The sequence below is a fragment of the Leptonotus elevatus genome, chromosome 4 (assembly GCF_054856555.1).
Source record: "Leptonotus elevatus isolate MCC_2025b chromosome 4, RoL_Lele_1.0, whole genome shotgun sequence".
Classification (NCBI taxonomy): Eukaryota; Metazoa; Chordata; class Actinopteri; order Syngnathiformes; family Syngnathidae; genus Leptonotus; species Leptonotus elevatus.
Genome location: NC_141242.1, coordinates 15,813,413 through 15,834,783, shown reverse-complemented (window position 1 = coordinate 15,834,783; position 21,371 = coordinate 15,813,413). Strand labels below are relative to the sequence as shown.

The window sequence follows — 21,371 nt, the reverse complement described above, 5'->3', positions numbered from 1 at the left end:
AAAAAAATAATAATTCTGACTTGACACATGCATGTACACCGGGCTTTGGCCTGATGCGACCACTTTAGAGTGCCTCGTTGTCTGCCATGGGTGCATGCATGGCACGGAGAGAATGCGGAAGAGTAACTAATTAATTGTATTATTTTAGTAATTTCTATTTTTTCAATTTGAACATGAAGGCCAACATGTAGCCAAGAGATTTGCACTGGTGTAATGCTTTTTGTTTGTCATAGATAAGACCAAATTGAGTGGCCTGTTTTTTTTCTTCCATTTAATATATTTATCTTGTAACCATATCCTGACCTACAATATATCGAATTGATTTGAGCATGCTTCTCAAACACAAAGACTGTTCCTATCATCTGTATGTGACCCCTCGTGAAAACGGTTTGGATATCCTTGTGTCAATTACACAGTGGCATGTGATACTAGTCTGTAACATTGACTTTTTTTGGCAAAGCACAAACACAACATTTTAATCAAGAGCATCTCTGCAGAAGTCCTGAGGTGAGCGAAAAATAAACACAATTGCCCAGAGGCCAAGCCAAGAGAGTGGGGGTCAACAAACAAAAAAAAGACCTGTCACTAGCCTCGTCTCACATTTCCATTCTGTGCCAAGCCGAGCCTGCCAGGTGACTCACATGTGAGGCTCCCCGCACACCTGAGCTCACCAGCTGTTGCCATGCCAACGCAAGATGTAGCCACAAGGCATGACGACCCCGTGCGTCGAGACGGTGCACGCCCCTGCTCCTCGCATTTGCCCCCAGCTTTCTCTCGCTCTCGACAACCAACAGACCTCATGAATCATGTCGGCCGAGATGCAATGAAATAAACATGAGGTTCACACTGAAAATGACATTTTAACAGATCCGCTCCTCTAGAAGTACACCAGCAAAATCGATCGAAAGAAGTGCTGTGTCAGCAAGTTCTCTTATACATATGGGGTGTAACAAAAACATATCTGAATTCAAAAACTTGTTTTGATTTAAAATGTGAGTGAATCTAATCAAACTAAGATACGTATTGAACAGTCTTTTATTGGAAAGCTAAATCTTTGAAGAAAATGCCACGTTTAAGTCTCTTGAACTGAGCCGTACAAAATCAAACCGTAATCGTACCTCACCCAGGGAATTAAGATGTTATCAAATCGTCTTTCATTGGAGAAGCACACCAGATATTCAATTAGATAAATATAAATTTCTGGAAAAATGCCTAAATTGATGCAACAAGTATTACAAGACTGCTTGGCAGGATAGATTTAAAAAAAAAAGGAGGTGCAGGCTACATTTCTCCCACAACTGCTCTACCCTGTTTGTCTTTTGCATTTATTCATTCAGATATGAATATTGAAAATGATTAATCTTTAGCTCATTAATATTTCAAAGGGGATGTGTATACTTTCCTTTTTTATCCCCACTGTATTGGCACCATTCACTGACTAGAGAGAGAGAGAGAGAGGGTCTCTCATGAGTCTGAGCTGAAGAAAGACACTAGTTTCTCATTTCTCAAACAACATCCAGCTATCCATTGGGGTACATTATCGTCAGACGTCAGCCAATCTCACATGTTGCGGCAGGAAGTTGGCACGTTAACTTGTACTTACGGCGGCTGAACAAGACTAAATTCAATCAAGAAAGTTGTATATTTCCTTTATTTAATTTCTGTAGAAAGACAGGAAGAATTTTGAAAGACAGAATTATCACATTAAAACATTGCTTCATGATTATTGACAGACAAAAAGGTCAAATTGTGGTATTACCATAATACAGTGGACACCCACTCGTCGCAGAGAAAAAGAGAGATTGGGCTGACCCATGACTAGCGAAAAGTCTGTGAATAATTGACAGCCATCGAAATGCATTAAAATATTTTTTAAACCCCAAAAATTCTTTAAAAACCACCGATACACTTCCGATGTGCTTTTTCCGTGAATAACGGAGGGCAGGTGCCGAACCGCGAGTATGCAGGGATCCACTGTAAGATTAACTGGCGAATGCCCATTTCTGACAAAATTGAACGTGAATGCTTAAAACGGAAGTCAATCCAAAAATGTTCTTTACAATATGTTCTATGCAGCCCTACGAGAGCTCTCAAGATCGCATGTTGTTTCTTTAGGAACGCTGCGGAGGCTTACCTTGCTTTCTTTATATCCGTTTCACATTGCTCGACAGAGAGCCTGCCGCCAATAAACTTCACTATGCAGAATGCATTTGGCACGTAAATAACAATGGTGCCGTACGTCCAAATAAAGTTTCTACAAAATGTATTATACTGGAAATGATTTTTGAAAAATCTATCTCATAGTTATGTTAGTAACAACCAAATAAATTATATGGAGCAAACTTGTCATCACAGTCGGGGTTCTTTTTAAGCAGCAAAATCCACCCATTTTACATTTTGCCGCTCATTAAGGCCAGCTTCAGTAAACGGGTGTGCCATGATTAGTCATTACCTGAGCCACCCACTGTGATGCCATTTTCAGTTGTCAGCAAGTGGCAAAATGGCCACCCTGAGATGGATGAAAATGGTGGATTTAGCTGCTTAACTAATTTTCCACAAACACAATACAGTATTAAATAACAATACCGTGTTTAGACTAGTGGGGGCACATACAACAGCCATCCATCCATTATCTAAACTGCTTATCCTCAGGAGAGTTATTTGTGAGCGTGCTGGAGCCTGTAATTGTAAAGTAAATTTTTGGGTTGACTTCTGAAGAGCTGACATTTTCAACTTGGAATGGTTTTAATCAGTCAAAAAATGTGGAAAATGAAGGTAGAACGGTCATAATTCATTTGAAAGGTCAAGGGATTTTAGGTCAATATTGGAATGTAGAAGACTTCCTAAGACATCCTGAAAGAGCTCAACAGTTTGAAGTTGAAACATGAAAGAGCAAATTTGTTGACGAATGTCTCATTCCAGTAAATAGGATTTTTTAACCCCCACATTTTTCACAATAATGTGCAATGTGGAAATTGTGGGCATGTGGAAACTTGCTACCTGCATATCTTAGATTTTGTGAGGTTTTACAACACTGAATGGTTTAAATCAGTTTAAGAAATGTGAAATGAGTAGAATGCACTCTTCAGAATTCAAACAATTAGAATGTCATATGAACATAGTAAAAATGACAGCTTTTATGCTCTCTTCTATAAAAATAGCCCTCAGGCTCTATAGTAGATTATTCTTAGCGTAAGGATGATTATGGAAAATGCCAATTAAGACTCAAATAAATTGCAGATGGCCAGCTGGGCTTTGGACACAGACACCGCAGGGTACAAGGGCCCAGTAAACTTGTGCTTGTACAAATGCATTGAAGCAAGACTGCCCCCTGGTGTCACATTGAAGAATGTTAACATCCCACCATCATGGTCAAGAAACACTCCTACCCGCTGCAGCCTGTCTGCAGTCACGAGCGTCGCCGTCTTGTTGTGCAGCACTTCCAGCTTCCTCCTATCACACGCCAGGCACCAGGAGGATGTGTTGAAGCCCAAACGGGAGCTGTCCCGTTGACCTTTCCTCTCCATGCGCTCCTCGCAGACTCCCACCTTCCAGCGGCCTTCGTCTACGGGCACATCCACCTCCCAGTACCAGCGACCTCCACGAAGGCCGCGCTTGGCCAGCACCTGCGGGAAGTAGCTGAAGCGAGCATCTTGATTGGTGAAGGCCCGCTGGGCCTCGGTGTAGGTCACCCTCCTGTTGTTATCGGATAGTTGCAGCTTAGGATGGGCCGTGTTGGCATTAAAGATGGGAACAGTGCCATCTGCGCATGAAGGAAAAAAAAAACTCTTAGAGAGAGAAGGGGAAGGGGCGGGGGCGTTAGTTATGAAACCATCGATTTCTGTTGTCCTTCATGACAACAGACAATCAAAACAAAACATTAGCTTTCCTTTTGGAAAACAATGATCAGCATTTTTCTGACATGTTACGGACCAAACCCATAACAGAATCTTAATTTATGTGCACTGCCAAGTTGAAATAATGTCCAGGTTTTTAAAGGGATGGACATTAAAAATCATTTTTAATCTGATCCATTTAAAAAAAAAAAAAAAAGCTTTCTAAAGGGGAAGTTTTTTGCTTATTAATTTCTTTATTTATGATTAAAGCAGCAAAATACACTTTTTTTATTATTTTTTTTTACAATTTCAGGGAACAGCCATTTTGTCACTGGATGTCGATCGAAAACAACATCACAGTTGCTCAGGGCTCAGATAACAACCAATGACGGATTCTCGTGTTTTTTTTCTGAAGCTGAGCCATGATTGGTCATTAACTGTGATGTCATTTTCAGTCGACAGCAAGTGGCAAAATGGCCGCCCCCTGAGATGGATAAAAACGGGTGGATTTTGCTGCTTAACTCCTATTCCAAAAACTCAACATTAATAGAATGTGTTTAGACTAGTGGGCACAAGTAACATATTATTATTGTAAAGGAAAATAAACATTTTGGTTTGACTTTTACTTGATAAAAATATTTAGTTGCATCTCTTCTGGCTTTGTTTTAAAAGGTTTGATTATAATGAATGGAAGGCTATCAAGTCTCACAGAGCACTGTGTAGAGCTCTCGGTCCTTCGGCTTCGAGATGACCACCATGTTGAGACGTTTCTCCGTCCACTGCTGAAGACATTTCAGCCGAGCTTCATTCGCTTCCTCCGGAGCCTCCGACTGATGCACAGTTTCCATGTTGCTGAGCGGAGACAACATGAAGACCATAGGAATACCACTTAATCGGGCCACAAATGTAATGATTTTTAACCTTGTAAATAATCTTTTTTTTTTCTCCAATATGACAATTTCCTTTACATAAATTCAAATAATGGTGTTGAATCCATTAATTTTGATAATGGCCTCATCAGACTGTGGAAATTGCCGTTACGTTGTTTATATAGTATATTACAGTTTGTATACTGGACTATTCGTTTATGAATTAAATTAGGTTCCATAATAAAGTAGAAGTGAATGACTTACAGTTGGGGTACTTTTCTGTATTCCTGTGACAAAGGAATAGAACATATTGTCATGTTTAGCTATGACTGATAAATATGTCATATACGACAACCATACCATACAAACTCACCATAATGAAGGCTTGGTCCCTGATGAGATTTTTCCCCTTGGCATCAACCAATGTCTCCAAGGTGTATAGTCCTTCCTGGATGGAGCGCAGGGAGTTTTGAAGGTGGCTGAGCTTCTCCTGCAGGTCGCCCACCACCCTGCTCTCCTCCTCTTCCACACACTCGAGCGCCGATTGCTCTTCCTGCTGCAGGGCCTCGTTGATGGCTGCGTACTGCTGACGCACGCCTGCCCGCGCTTCGTTCATAACCCCCTGCAGTTGTGCAAGACAGGCACAAATGAATTGGTTTTTGCACTTAATAAAGATAATCATCGTTCAAAAACGGCACTTTGTCTGACATGGAACAAATTAATTTGAGAAGGGGTCAAACACTATTTCTTGGCATTCAGGGTTTTTCCTGTGTAGAAAATTCAGAGGCGGCCACCTCCACCTTATTTTCTTGCCACCTCCAGCTTGAGTGACTGATAATGAATGAATGCTTTAACATGATAACAGCCATATTCTTATTGGAACTATCATTCTTATTATTGAAACATGGAATTATTATATGTTGCCTGTAATAAATGAGAGTGAGTCAGTTGAATTTACAGAATACATGCACGTCATGGCACATGGTCAGGATTAGGGATGTTCGATACCACTTTTTTCCCGACCGATACACAACTCTTGATTAGTCACCACTACTGATACCAAATACCGATACCACTAGTAAATAAAATTCCCCACCCATAAATGACAGATGATTTTAAATAAAGACCTATATACCCAACTATATTATTTTTTCTTAAAATTCTATGAAGTAACTTTGTATTTATATCATTTTTAATTTCCTGTCCCTAATCCTAAAACGCCGCGGGCAGCCGATAATGGTATCGTCACCGCCGTGAGTACCGATACCTTAAAATAAGAGTGGTATTGGCACAGATACCGATACCTGGTATCGGTGGTCACCCATCATACTCCGGATGATACCACCTCTGCCCCAATTTGAGCCAGGAAAAACCCTAGCATTGTATGTTTGGAAGGATGAGTGCAGCCAGCCAGGCAAGAGAGACAAAGGGAGACTTAAGGGAAGGTTGATGAAGGCAGTTAATACTAGAAAAGATGCAGAAATAGGCTTAGAAGGAAAATGATCATGTGCTGCTGCGACGGGACAACCAAAAGTCAGTGTCACATGAAAACACGGAATAAAACAAAACATGCATGTACGGTTTTTTTTTCTTACTCTGACGGCTTCTTCTTTCTGAGTGAATTCTGTCACTTGGTCTTTCACTTGCTGTTCTACACTCTGCAGCTGATGGATCTCCCCTTTCAGATTACCCTGCACAAACACACACACCTTCCTGTGTTACACAAACCAATGCAGAGACCGACATTTGGGCCAAATGTGACCATTTTCCTTCACTAGTTCCAATTATGGCCGAGCAATTCATTTCAAATTGACATCATATATTTAAATGTATTTACATAGTGCCTAGAGCCATTCAATGCTTAAGAAGTGATGTCCATATGTTTACATACCATTGTTCCAAGAAAACATGTCAAGTTGATGTGATTTTTTTCAAAGTCACTTCAAAGTCATTCAGCCCCAGTATGTACAGTCCCCCGCACATAATATTGGGGACATTTGTTATTGTAACTCTTTGCTTGTCAATTTGATGGCGGAGAATGACAAACAATCGAAATGAAGCAGTTTCATCCCTCCAAATTGCAGCCTGTGCGATTAGAAAATTGCATTCTACTACATCGAATTCAATTAACTGTTCAGCCCTAGCACACGCTTACCCTGAGCTCTTGCTCTGCCTCCCTGATGCTGATGCAGACGTGACCGCGGTGGGAGCCGATGACGGTGCACACTGTGCAGACGCAGACGGCGCACTGCCGGCAGTAGATGCGGTTGATCTCCTGGTGCTCCTGGCACCTCCAAACAGAAATGTCCACCGTGGGCGGAACCAGTGCGTGACTTTGGAACACGGGGGACTCCATGTGGGGACGCAGATGCTCGGCACACATGGAGGCTCCGCACACCAGGCAGGTCTTCACCGCCAACTGTTTTACGATTCTTCCAGTGCAATAATGGCATGGCACGGGGCCTGTATTTTTGCTCTGAGGCTGGCCAAATACGTCAATCCTGCTTGGGGATCCTGAAGCGACAGCACCATGTTTGGGGAGCATCATCTGTGGCTTGCTGACATTCTGTACAAGGGGAAGTGATACCAGTGAAGTGGAGGCTGCAGTAAACGAACAACTACTGGCAGCAGCGTCGCCTGACACGTGGCCATCTTGGTGCGGTGTCACAAGAGGAAGGACACCACATAAATCTGATTCAGCGATGGCGTCGGAGTCATCTGGTTCCACATTTTCAGTTGGAATAGGTTGCTGTGAACTTTCTTGTGACCCATCATCATCATCATCATCATCATCCTCATATGAGGAGGCTGTATGGCCATCCCACTCGGGATTCAGCCCATTCTCGGTTGCCTCTACACTGGGTGGGTCTTCTGCTGTGTCCGACGGGGAATTTATCGGAGTCTTGCTGACAGATGGCCGCTCACCTGTCGTTGGTCGCTTTGTGTCAGGTTGCTCTGGACCAGGAGCGCTGGCCTTTCTCTTGCCAAGGAGTCGGCTAGCCAGTGAGGGCCTTGTCAGTGTGGTTGAGATTTTAGTGGACATACCTGGAAATAACAGACAACCAAAAGCAGCAAGGATTAAAACAGCAATATAAATGATATAACACTAGTATAAGAATGCTAATTGGAATTGGGCAGGGTGTGAATGTTTGTCGGTCAAGCCAAGTTAGGTGGATATGAATGGGCATGATTTTATATTACAATGAAATGCATTGGATGGACAACATATGGATAGTCTGGGACTAGTGTGAATACTCAACAAAATATTAAATAATAATGAACGTTTCCGCGATTAGACTGCACTAAGGGGTTAAAACAAGAATGTGTGTGTTCATTAAAATTACATATTAAAGCAAAGCCTTTATATTAAAAAAAGATGCTTGACATTTAACTGCTTTAATATTGCCTCTTTGATATACTTAACTATATATTTAAAACGCTCTGGCAAAGCATTAGTATTAAAACCATTCAGGTAAAGTATTTTCAGCTTTAGATGATAGTATTCCACATTTAATATAAGTGTATGTGATTCATTAAGGGGTTATAAATGTTAAATGAAATGAAAAATAAATAACCAAATATACCAAGAATGCAAAAGAAAGAGTACAAATTACAATTGTACATAGTTTTAAAATAAATGCTTAATTATTTGTCATCAATTACAATCATACCTTATATGATAAATGGTACTTCATTCATATAGCGCTTTTCCACCTTAAAAGGCTCACAAAGGGCTTTATATTTTGACTACTCATTTACCTATGGCTATATGTTTAATTTTATGGAATTGCTTGGCCCATTTGTCCGTTTTAAAGATTAAACCTGTACCAAGTGAAACCGTTCAAAGTTAAGTTTCATTTCTGCATCGCGTACCAGGGCTGCTCACTGTCGAAAGTCGTCGACTGCTGTTGTTTGGCAGCCATAACTTGGTGCTGGCAAACGGCAGCTTGTCGTAGCTTGTGTTACACCTCCACTCCGGACAACGGAACGGCCCGTCGGGGTGAATACTCCACAGATCCCCGATACATCGCTGGCAGAAGCGGTGGTTACATTTGAGGACGACGGAGTCCTGCGTTAGTTCGTCGCACAGAGGACACTTTGCTGGAGTTTCCAACACTCCCCCCATGTTGTTGTGCCTTCGTGAATACGATGTTTTTGGAAATCCACTTCCGGGATGACGAAGGTGGAGAGGCGGGGCCAAAACATTTGAACCCATTTCCTGCTACTCTTAAAGGTAAAGCGTAACGTTAGCCGACAGAGACACTTTCCGTTTTATAGCACCGAACTTCAATAAACATACCTAAATAATTGTCTAAAGAAAAACTCGAGGCAAAAAAATACAATAAAAATAAATCCTACCTCTGCTGCTGACTGTAATTGACATCAATTTGCACTCGCTTGTCAAGTCACTTGACAAACCCAGAAAATGCTGAATAGCTGGGTCTCATTTCATTTTCTTAATTCCTCGCAAAAAACCAAAAACAAAACAATTTGGACACAAAACAGCAGTGAAAACAATAATGGTTTGGTTATCATATCTATTTCATTTTTTTAAACACACTAACTTCAGCTGTTTGGATACATGTTTAATTCATGATCCAGAGGGGCTTTATCAAAATGCAATAACCCTGCTATAAAAGAAACAATAAACCACAATTTAAGCATCAAACTAACACATTGCTGTTGTTGCGTGTGTTCAGCAGGTGATCTAATGAAAAGCAGACAACGTAATATGAAGTTATTGGCCATGTGGCCCTGTGGGGACATAGAACGACTCTCTTGATGCCAATGAACCACACGCAAGCAATCAACCACAAACCACTCACAAGCATTATTACTTTCACTGCAATGAATCATGCACATAATCCTTGGACTATTTATTCGAAATTTATTTATTTATTTATTATGCAGCAATTCACTGTAATCTAGTTTACAACAGATTTTTGTATTCTAATTTACAGGCATAATACAATAATACATACATGAATAATACATTAACCACAAATGACTACAGGATCAAGAATTATAGTCATCTTTACACGTCCTCTTTTTTTCTGACATCACTGATTGATTGATTGATTGAAATATTTATTGACAACAAACGAAGCATGTTTACAAAAAATACGACACAACTGCTGCCAAAGGGTTAAAAACACAATAAAGCCATAGGCTTATTTCCATTGTGGTCCCTAACTGGACTCGGTATTAGTATGAGGAGTCCTGTTTCATGCAGTCTCTGCTCATCCTCTACTGCAGAGGGTTACCTTGACAACTGGGGCGGAGCTAGGGGGTCGCGATAAAGGCGAGCTGTTACCTATGTCCACAGGTAGAACCAACATCTCAGAGACTGTATTTTCACTCATGTAGTCATCTGCAAGTCTCCAAATGAGACTTGTAAATAAGTGTGAAAATCAGTGCATGATCCTTATTTATGCTTAATTGTTCGAGGTGCACAATTAATCAAATCTTAATCGTGATTATGATTTTGGCTGCGACGGTTAAATCAACCAATCGTCAGCAACATTTATATTCAGTGACCAAGGAGTCAACATATCATTAAGGCTTCATTGAGCATTTTAATATTACTATTGATTTATTAATAAATAAAAATCTGTTGTTAGATTTGTATGCTGATTAAAAAATTGGCATACTGATCCAAAAATTGGTCATTATTAAAAATTCGGGGTATCAGGCGATTACAATTTTTAATCGTAATTAATCGCATGACTTCACTAGTTAACTCATGAATATATCACACATTTCAAACAAACAATAAAAAAATTCTAGGTTTTCGTTCTCTTGTTAACAAAAGTGGAAAAACATGTTCAACTAATAGAAATAGTTCAAATGAATTTTTGACCTTTATAGCTGTCAATGGCAGTGAATGAATTAAAAAAAGAAAGGATTATTAAAATTTCGGGGCTTCAGGTGGTAAATTTTTTTAAAATCGTAATTAATTGTATGAATTCTCTAGTTAACTCACGATTAATCACAAATTTTATATCTGTTTAAATGTACAACAAAAGTTATTTTTTTATAGGTTTTTATAGTCTTGTTAACAAAAGTGGGGAATTTTTTTTTAAACTAATAGAAATAGTTAAAAAGATTTTTTGACTTTTATAGTCGTCAATGGCAGTGAATGAGTTAATGAAATGGTAATTTTAATAATTAATTTAATAATAGTTTAATAGGATTAGTGCCGACTTTTCTCTTAACCTTGGGCATATTGTTTTATTTCGTTTTATGCATTTTTTTGGTTTCCAAAGCTCATAACTATTCCATGTGTTTTATTTATATACAATACAATTTTTTTTTAGAACTGAAAACAGGGATCCTATAACTCAACAAACTTGACATCATATAAAGAAACTGTGATCAGTTTGGATTCATTAGCCAACATGCCAACAATGGTTTAAAAACAGCTGTCAGACAAAAGTGTTATTCAGCGATTGATTTACACCACAGCCACATTCTCAGACCAAAATAAAAGGACAAGAGTGATAGAGTGAAAATCTTTATTACGTCTTGATATACGGTCTTCTTCAAGGAATCTCTTAAATTGCTGTGAGATAACCCCAATGGGCTTTTATCTATATCTATTTACACAAGACAGGTGAAGCTAAATCCATTTCATCTCCACTTTACGCACAAGCCATACCATTAGATGACACTGCATCCTGTTACCCTGTTTGCACTCACTAGTTAACACAAACAGATAAAGACACATTAAAATAGATATACAACAGGAAAACTGTGTGCACGTGTGTGAGTACTACACGCACACAGACTGTGACACATTCACACGAGCGTGCACACGTGTGTTCATTCAGTCATACGTTCGCACAGCGGCTACACGTCCTGCAACAGGCGATCCTCTAATAGCCCCATCACAGTGTAGATACTACAGTTAAATACTAAAAACAACAGAACTGAAGCACTGTGCAAAGTTAGCTAGACGGGCATAGAAGGGATCGAGTCCTATAGCATCTTATTCTTAATATATTTTCTGTACATACTTGAATCTACTGTACATAGAATATTTGTTAAATGTGAACAGAGAAAGACAAACAAATGGTCCAAATCCTTTTTTTTCCCCCCGTGTCATTGTCAAGCCTTTACATCCAAAATGATGAAACACAACAGATTGACTGTACATCGATTCTGCTCGTTTGGATAAATTGTGAGGCAGATGTTGACAGTGGAACGTACAGATCATTGTATTTGTTAACATAGATTATAGTAAATGGGTTGTACAGTAGTACAGTAAGCATGTGTGTATCGGATAATGATGTCGTTGCAGGTAGTGCTGAGTCCACACCTGTCATTTAGTAACAGTCTCCGCCCCCGCCATGGTCAGTCTATGCAAAGGGGGGGTTGCTCTGCAGACTCACCGCATTACACGGGTTCGGACTATGTGCTGGAGGATGACGTAAGGGGCTGCAAGCAAACAGGAGAGGTCAATGGCTGAGGGGTTTTGAAAAGTTGAGGGAAAGAGGCTGTTTTTCTCTCCTCCTCGTTCCTGTCGTGTGATGTTGAAGGGATGGTTACTCTGTGGGCCACAGGAGCCTGGAAGTATGACAAATCAAAACGAATGATTCAGCATGTCCTCCAAAAAGTGACATTTGGTAGTGTGGTAATACTCAAATGATCTCAACCTTTAACAAGATGTGTAAAAACACACAAGCTATTTAATGTTAGACTTTTTTTCTTTGTTTGTTTCTTGCTAACAATGAAAGACTATTTTCAAAATGTGGTACACAGACTTGTGTGTGTGCTGAAGTAGGAAAACATCTCAAACATGCAGTATAGAGACTCTTGTGGACCGGAGTTGGTGACCCCAGCTGTGAGGTACATGGAGGGAAAAAAAAATCACTGAAACAAATGAAAGTTTGCAACTTAACACATGAAATCCAATCAAATACATTAGCACGATGTTTGCACCTGTCCATTCTTGTAGCTATGAGTACTTTTTTTTTTTTTTTTACTTGTCTACAATTACATTTTTATTTTGTGTTTATGCATGTTGTATTAACGTCATCTTTATTTAACAATATGCAACAGCATTAAAGTGGTTTACATGAAAAAGCTTTATTAACTTATTAGTGACTGCTACAGATGTCAAAAATTTATTTGAACTATTTGTATTAGTTTAACTTTTTTTTTTAGAGTATAAAAACCTAGATTTTTTTTTTACTGTACATTTAGAACAGATATAAAATTTGGGATTAATCGTGAGTTAATAGTGAAGTCATGCGATTAATTACAATTAAACATTTTAATTGCTTCTTGCCCGTAGTTTTTAATAATCTTTTTTTATTTTTATGAATTTATGGCAGTGAATGAGTAATTTTCATTTATTTCAACTAGTGAAGTCATGTGATTAATTACGATTAAAAATTGTAATCGCCCGATGCCCCTAATTTTTTAATAATCTTTTCTTTTAAGAATAAATGAATAAATACAAGATTATTAAAAATTAGGGGCATTAAGCGATTTAATTGTTTAAATCTTAATTAATCGCATGACTACATTAGTTAAATCACGATCACACATATTTTATCTGTTCTAAATGTACTATAATTTTTTTCTTAGGTTTTCATACTCTTGTTAACAGAAGTGGAATTTTTTTTAAACTAATAGTAATAGTTAAAATGATTTTTTTTACGTCTATAGCCGTCAATGGCAGTGAATGAATTAATGTCAACATTTTTTTTATTTTGGAGCAAGATGTATGAAGGGATCAAATTTCAGGGCAAATTGTTTGTATTCTTAAATTTGCATTAAAAATGTTAATATCACTAACACATGGCTACCAAAACACCAGTCCCTTATTTTGTGTTTGATTACATGATGTGGTGGTAATACACATGCACATGTCAAATGTTGTGTTACTCACCAAAATGCGTAATGCTAAGCATTGCCTCCCTCTGAAAAATAACAGAAACAAGGAGACAATATTAATTAAACTGCATCTGCACGCTCTCAAGGTCATGCTATAAATAGACTCCCACGAACACACTTTGCCAAAAGCATCCTACACGTTGACTGCTTGCATTTCTCACATACACCAGCAGAGGACACCAAGGATGCATGGTGTCCTAAACAACAACTCATCAACCATATTTGTGCAGTCTGCTGGGTTTTAAAAGACAGAAATGATAAAACATGACATCATCATTAGCTTATGATGTCACTTTCACCCTTGCTCTCAGCCAGCAGCTCCTCCGTCATGAGGCCGTCCTGTCGATTCCCGAGAACAAAAGCCAGGAAGGAGAGAATGAGCGCGTCCAGGATGCCCATGATGGCGAGAATGTAAGCCCAGCGCATGGAGCAGGCCCCCAGGCTGTATTTGTCCGTCTGCTCCCCGCACATTCGCCGCACTTCGTCGCTGTCCCAGCCATCGGGGTAGATCATACAGCCCAGTACCAGACTCACACCTGCAGGGAAGGCACATAAACGGCAATGTGTGTGAATAGAGGTCATCATGTGAGGATATCATTAACTCATTCACTGCCATTGACGGTTATAGACGTCAAATATTCATTTGAACTATTTCTACTAGTTAAATTTTTTCCCCATTTTTGTTAACAAGAGTATGAAAACCTAGATTTGTTTATTGTACATTTAGAACAGATATCGAATTTGTGATTAATCGTGAGTTAACTCGTGAAGTCATGCAATTAATTACGATTAAAAATTTTAACCGCCCTGACGCTCCTAATTTTTTAATAATATTTTCACATCAGGCGATTAAATTTTTTAATTGTAATTAATCACATGACTTCAATAGTTAACTCACGATTAATCATACATTTTATATCTGTTCTAAATGTACAATAACAAAATTCTAGGTTTTCATACTTTTGTTAACAAAAGTGGAAAAAATGTTAAACTAATAGAAATAGTTCGAATGAATTTTTGTCAAAAGCCGTCAACGGCAGTGAATGAGTTAAGGAGGGAGGGATGTGAAGAACACTTTGTCATAATGAATGACGCAAAAAAAAAAAAAAGGCCACTTCAATTACTTTTTCATGTGTACAGCGGACTCAAAAGGCAGTAAAGTTGCACATTTCGTCAAGTCGTAAATCTGGCTTATTCCTGTCCAGTACGAGAATTAAATGAAAACCTTCATCTTTGAAAGTGGCGTTGCGGTGACATCAGAAGTCGCATCCTTTTGGAGAGGTGCTGGCAGAGTGACTGCAGAGTGCTAAGAGCAATAGACAAAAAAAAAACTTCTTGTTTCTTCCTAGTAGGCTGCTACAAGGTACTACAATAAATCAGCGACACCACGACAGTGTATGTTTTGCCACGTTAACAATAGCCGCGTTGCATCCAAAATGTCAACGATGACATCATTAATGATGAGCCTTGCATGGGCCCTACTATGCGTTAGCATTAGGATATTTGGGACATTCTTAACTCATTCACTGCCATTGACGACTATAGACGTCAAAAATTCATGTGAACTATTTCTATTAGTTAAACATTTTTTTCATTTCTTTAAATTTTTTATGAAAACCTAGAATTTTTTTACTGTACATTTATAACAGATATACAATTTGTGATTAATCGTGAGTCAACTATTAAAGTCATGCGATTAATTATGATTAAAAAAATTTAATCGTCTGACGTCCCTCATTTTTTATATATTTTTTGTAATTAGGGGCGTCAGGCGTTTACATTTTTTAATTGTAATTAATCACATGACTTCACTAGTTAACTCCCGATTAATTACAAATTTTATATCTGTTCTAAATTGACAATTAAAAAAAATCTAGGTTTTCATACTCTTGTTAGCAAAAGTGGGATTTTTTTTTAAACTAATAGAAATAATTTAAATGAATTTTTGACGTCTATAGCCGTCAATGGCAGTGAATGAGTTAAGACAAGGTTGTTTGGTTGTGTACGTGTAATTCTCAACTGGGATTGGCATTAAATAGTTCAAGACCTTTATTTTTTTGAATTGTCCACTATCTGCCAAACTGCTTATTATTGTTTTGATGAGTTAAGTTCACTGCTACTATACAGTACTCCTATCTAAAGTTTGCGCTCACATGTAAATATATAAATAGACAAAATGACGGCTCACGGGTTGGGTCACTCACAACCACTGTGCTTTACATTTACTGTTCTTTTGTTTAGCCACACAACTTCATCCTTTGACTTGCCTTTCAAGTGTTAAGAAAATGTGAAATTGCAGCTTTTCACAGTCAGAAGATCAAATCACTCTGATCTTCAATTTGTCTGGCCGGTGTAATGTAAAAGTGAATCTTGAAGCAGAGCAGCACAATAAGATCAGAGGCCCTTTAATTTTTCATTTTTTTTTATTACACTTCCTATATAAAAAAAAATAAAAAATAGGGCCTTAGGATTCAAATTGCCCGCTTTGCAAAAAAACATCTGAAGAAGCTGACTGCACCACATTTGCACATTAATAATAAAACACACCAAAAAAAATCCACTTAGTTATCCCTATTGCTCCCGCTCTAACTTTGCTGAGTGTTTGGGTGTGAGGGATGAATGCTCCTGCTTTTCAACATTATCATTGATTGTTACATAGAAATTGCATCTTTAGTGCTCGTTTACCTTCTTTTATGGACTGGCCTTTTAAATGTAAATTCAATCTATAATTGTATTCCCTCCATTTTCATCACTGTGGCTGCTCTCTGGCAGGCCCTTGCCCATTTTAAATAAATTGCTCTTCACATTGCTGCTCAAACATTTGCATTAAAGCACACACATACACAAACATGCGCACACACTAATATTGTAGTTCATTGATGAAACTAAACATTGCTATCCACAGGTTCATACAGCGGACTGTTTTTAGAAGGTCAAGTCAGTAAACTACTCAAAAGAAATTTAAAGTTTAACAGGTTTAAAATACAAAGTTAGATGGAGCCTATGACCTTACAACCTGCATTTCTGCATAAACTGGTCACATGTGATCTGATCATCACAATAATAGGCACTGTCTGCTTAAGCTGATACGAAAGCTGGGTTCGGGTTATAACCTGAGCTATGTCGCACTAGATGAAACCAAAGTTGACTTGTTTGAAAGGAACACTCAATACTAGGAGTGGAGAAAAAGAAAGCCCAGCCCACCACTATCAAAACATCCCAATTGTAAAGTATGCTGGCGGATGTAACACTGTTTGGCACTGCTTTGCTAACTCAGGGCTTGGACTTGATTACAATCACCAATGGAAAAATTTATTCCCAAGTTCCCAAGAAAATGCAATTTTCAAGATGCTGTGGTACGAATCCAAAAATTCTCACTGGACATTCAGTAATATTATCTAAAAACTTTTTGCAGAGAGAGAGAGAGAGAGAGAGAGAGAGAGAGAGAGAGAGAGAGAGAGAGAGAGAGAGAGAGAGAGAGAGAGAGAGAGAGAGAGAGAGAGAGGAATAGTCAAAAATTCCTCCTGACCATTGTGCCATTCTGATCTGTAACTTCAGGAACAGGAAATATTTGGTGTGGCTACTAGGGGTGAGAATCTTTGAATGTGTCACGATTCGATTCGATTCAGATTTTTGGGTCTGGAATTCGATTCAGAATCGATTAAGAACGATTTTTGATTCAAAATGATTTGATTGACAATGATTTTTGCTTCAATCTATAGATGTGCAAGGAATTGTAATGATCTACTCCAGTCTGACTCGCTAACGCTAATTAGCGCGCTACTCGCGGCACTTTTATCACTCAAAAGAACGTCTCCACACTGCAAAAAAAAAACTTTTATTTTCCTTTTACTCTCTAATGTGGCTACAACTTAACAGTGTATTAGACTGCATGGACCCACACTGCCCCTAAGTGGCCAAATCGGGTACAACATGAACAGCGCTCCAAATAAAGGCACACACAGACAAATGCAAGACAGTATAAAATAATTTAAATAAAATCGATTTTGGGACATTTAAAATCGATTCTAAATCGTACTAAATGAGAATCGATTTTTGGGCACACCCTAGTGGCTACTGCTGCCAAAGAGGTCTAAAAGCACTAGTAATAATAATAATAAATCCAAATGTCCCCCAAATCTTTCCACCTGCATTTATTTGGACATTTCCATGTTGTATTCAGTAAAAACGTTCTTACAACTATCCTGAATCCTGACAACAGGGGACATTTCAAGATGCTTGAGTGAGTACAAAGGGAACGACACAGCAATGCATGCAGGAGACAAATTTAAAAGAGCAGAGCATCCTCCTTTCGCTCCCCCATGGCTCTAACTGTCATAAGCAATTCATGTGGGCCCGCTAGTTCCCAGAGCAAAGAGTCAGACACTCTCTCTAATTCAGGTGGACAGCGAGCACCCTGCAAGCTCACCAAGAGGCATCAACACGCCATTTCACTCCCTTTGAATCCTTAAAACGAGGGAGGGACGGAGGGAGGGAGGGTTAGGGAGAGAGATAACTTTGGTGATTAAACAACCAGAATGCGCAAGTCGAGTGGAACCTTTGGCTGGAGCTATGTTTAGTGAATGCCTCCAGGTGGTACCAGACAACAAGACCTTTTCATTCAGGCAAGATGGAAGTCGGAGCTGACGGGCTGTGTACTTGGCCCCGTGTCACTCACTTATACTGTATCACTGCCTGCCAGACGTCCTCTCGAATCCTGTGCATGAGTCCGCCCCTGGCTCAAGTCTTGACAGACACAGGTTGCGACTGTAGAGATGTTGTCGTTTTATACAGAAGTGGAGCCCACGGCGGGTTATCTCCGGTGCAAAAGCATCATTTTACCTGTATGTATGTTAATGTCACAAACACAGTGATACAGACGACTTGACTTTTTGATACATTTCTAACAGGTTTCAAGGTGTTAAAAAAATAAATATAATACTGTAAGCAAGTTGGAAACTTGGGTGGGATTAAATGGAAGTACTAGGAAGAAAGGAGTTATTTCGTGACCATTGGAAGTTTGGAATCTGATCGAATGGCCATGACATGTGGGGTCCCTCAAGGGTCAGTCCTTGGACCCCTTTTGTTCAGTATGGATACGATACCTTTGGGTCAAATGCTTCAGAATGCCAATGTTGGTAATCATGGCTATGCAGATGACACACGGCTATACCGTATATCAATGTCCCCAAATTACAACAGTTCAGCCAACATGTTGAGTAACTGTATAGAACAAATTAAAGTGATACTTGACTCATTGAGCCATTTTCAACAGTAAGAAGATAATATTTAGTCCATAATTAATGTGAAAACTTCATTATTTTTTTCATGAAAAATTAATACCTTTAAAAAGTTTTTTTTTTTTTACACTTGCTGTCAACTGAAGATGACATCACCTATTTCCTCAGCACAGGTGATGTCATCTTCAGTCGACAGCAAGTGGCAAAATGTCTTTTGAAAGGTATTAATAATACATGAAAAATAATGAAGTTATCAAATTAATTCTGGACAAAATATTAACTTTTTTACTGCTGAAAATGGCCTTATGAGTTAAGTATCCATTTAACAACTAAATGTGCCAAAATGTCCTTCCACTAAACCAAAACAAAACAGAGATAATTGTTTTCTGCAATAAAGAAAAAATGAGTCACTATCTTTAGAAACCAAAGACCAAGTCCAAGTGCCACCACTCCATATATTCAGATTGACCATCTCTATAAATAAATGTTCAAACTATTGATTATACTGATATATTGGTGAGCTTTGGGGGATACGAGTGCTTTAAAAGAATGCCGCTTTGACGACCACGAAATCAGATTGTTTGAGAATCGCTCAGCCCTACCCAACAGCAAACATTTTCAGAAATGTCAAAATATTTACTTGGTTAATTTTACGTTTGTTGGGTGGGCTGGCACTAGAGAGACCCAACTTTTTTTTTTTTTTTTACACAAGTGTTTAAAAAGTCAATTTACTACTCATCATCAATGTACTCAATTGGCAGTATCAATCAGCAATGTTATCCTCATACTAGGTAGTTTTGTGTGTGTGTGTGTGTGTGTGTCGTCTTGTTTTTGTACATAGTGGGGCCAACATTTCGGGATTTCACACCCGTCCATGTGGGGCCGTTTTGCTGGGCCCCACAAGTTTAGACCTCTTTTTGAGGGTCAAGACTTGGTTTTAGAGTTTAGGTTTGAATTGGGTTTTGGTTGAGGTTAGGGTAAGGAATAGGGGTAGGCAATCATTTTCGATGGTTGGGGTTAGAGGAAGGGGCTAGGAAATGCATTATGTCAATGAGATGGCCCCACAAAGATAGCAAAACAAACCTGTGTGTGCGTGTGTGTACCGTATCTCATTAGATTGCACACGAGGACATAATGTGACTGGTGCGTGTAGGATATATGTATTCACACCAAAAAAAAGAAGTGAGTCAATCCTATATTTCTTTCAGCCTCGCGTTATTTTTTTTACTAGAGTATAACAAGAGCTGGAGCAGATCCATCCGTGTGTCTGCTGCATGCCTTCAGTGCCATCATGAATTTTACATGACCCAAAAGGATCGAGCAGAGGCAGAGGAAGAATAATAGTAGCCTGTCATGCAGTGATAGCATCAGGGGACAAAGTGGGAAAGCGAGCAGTGAAATATCATGGCGAATCATAGAATGTGCTCGAAATACTGTGCTCATGCCTGGCATCTGCATGGTGGCCTCCTGTAAATCCAGATGCAGGCAAGTGGCAAGAGCAGAAGCACAAGCGCCCTTCATGCAGTCAAACACTTTTTAAAATAAAATGTTAAGCCCGGGGTCGACTCATCCATAAACACAGCAGCTCGCTCATTCCAGAAGTGCAGAATCCTCTTAAATAACAAAGTCTAAATTTACAGCGCTTACATGCAACGAATGGCTCGATACACCTTATACAGCAAAATCCACCCGTTTTTAGCTATCTCAAGGGGGGGCGGCTATTTTGTCGCCTGTTGGCTGAAAATGACATCGCTGTTGATCAGGTAACAACCAATCATGGCTCAGCTTGTGAACGTCACATGGCCAAACTCAGAAAACAGGTGAGCTGTGATTGGTCGTTACCTGAGCCCTGAGCAACTATAATGCCATTTTCAATCGACAACAAGTGGCAAAATGGCCGCCCCCTGTGATGGATTGAACAGGTGGATTTTGCTACTTAAATCATATTCTAGAAATGAGCCATTAATCAGAATGCCGGGTTTAGAGTAGTGTGGCTTCATAGAGCATATTATTGTGAATGACTTCCCTAAGCCAGCATTGGGTTAAAAAGCGGCAGAGCCAATGTTAGGTTTTGACCTAGCATGTTGGGTCGAGATGTTGATCCAACAGGGGTTAATACATTGCACTCTAAAAACTGTTGGGTAAAAAATGACCCAATTTTGGGTCAACAGTGGACCGATCCTCTACTTGGGTCAATTTGACCCAACTTTGAGTGAAGAAATGGGTCTTTTAGTGTAAAACAACTAACAAATATTGGTCAGATCCTTTACTTGGGCCAGAAAATTGGGTCATTTTGTATAAAACAACCCAAAACGATGGGTCAAATTGACTTATAAAGTGGATCGGTCTATTTTTGTTCCATAATTGGGTTATTTTTGACCCAACTGTTTTTAGAGTGTTTGATGAGTTAAAACTTCCCAAAAATGGGTTACTAGGTTATCAATATAACTGTGGTTAAAAATTACTCTCTTTTTTCAAAAGAAGAAGCCACTGTCCCGTCAGTCATAGTTGGTCGTGTGATATGA

At 39.0% G+C, this 21,371-nt stretch overlaps 2 protein-coding genes across 3 annotated transcripts in view; both read right to left on the bottom strand.

Annotated features, from left to right (window-relative positions):
- Nucleotides 1–1,633: 1,633 nt before the first annotated feature.
- LOC147175691 (tripartite motif-containing protein 14) lies at nt 1,634–8,862 on the bottom strand. Its single transcript, XM_086074802.1, has 7 exons — nt 8,579–8,862; nt 6,861–7,750; nt 6,301–6,396; nt 5,079–5,327; nt 4,970–4,992; nt 4,546–4,688; nt 1,634–3,763 (listed from the first exon to the last, which is right to left on the bottom strand). Exons 1-7 carry the CDS (start codon nt 8,829–8,831, stop codon nt 3,219–3,221), a joined length of 2,199 nt encoding a protein of 732 aa, XP_085930928.1. The 5' UTR covers nt 8,832–8,862; the 3' UTR covers nt 1,634–3,218.
- Nucleotides 8,863–11,206: 2,344 nt separating this feature from the next.
- The window catches only part of LOC147175690 (LHFPL tetraspan subfamily member 3 protein-like), a 30,736-nt gene continuing 20,571 nt past the window's right edge, over nt 11,207–21,371 (bottom strand). The window contains exons 2-5 of one of the 2 annotated variants that reach the window (XR_015094604.1): nt 13,906–14,142; nt 13,602–13,632; nt 11,520–12,271; nt 11,207–11,456 (exon numbers count right to left, since the gene is read on the bottom strand). Coding sequence is in view for 1 of the 2 variants with exons in the window: in XM_086073892.1 (XP_085930018.1) it covers nt 13,616–13,632; nt 13,906–14,142 (254 nt within the window). In the remaining variant the exon portion in view is untranslated. Of the gene's footprint in view, nt 12,272–13,601; nt 13,633–13,905; nt 14,143–21,371 lie in introns of both variants that reach the window. The other variant, XM_086073892.1, reaches the window with a different exon arrangement.

Coding starts and splice junctions, on each gene's coding strand:
- LOC147175691 (XM_086074802.1), bottom strand. CDS start 8,831: ATGGGGGGAGTGTTGGAAACTCCAGCAAAGTGTCCTCTGTGCGACGAA. Junction 7,751..8,578: donor TTCGACAGTGAGCAGCCCTG/GTACGCGATGCA, acceptor TGTTATTTCCAG/GTATGTCCACTAAAATCTCA. Junction 6,397..6,860: donor AGGCAGAGCAAGAGCTCAGG/GTAAGCGTGTGC, acceptor GTGTTTGTGCAG/GGTAATCTGAAAGGGGAGAT.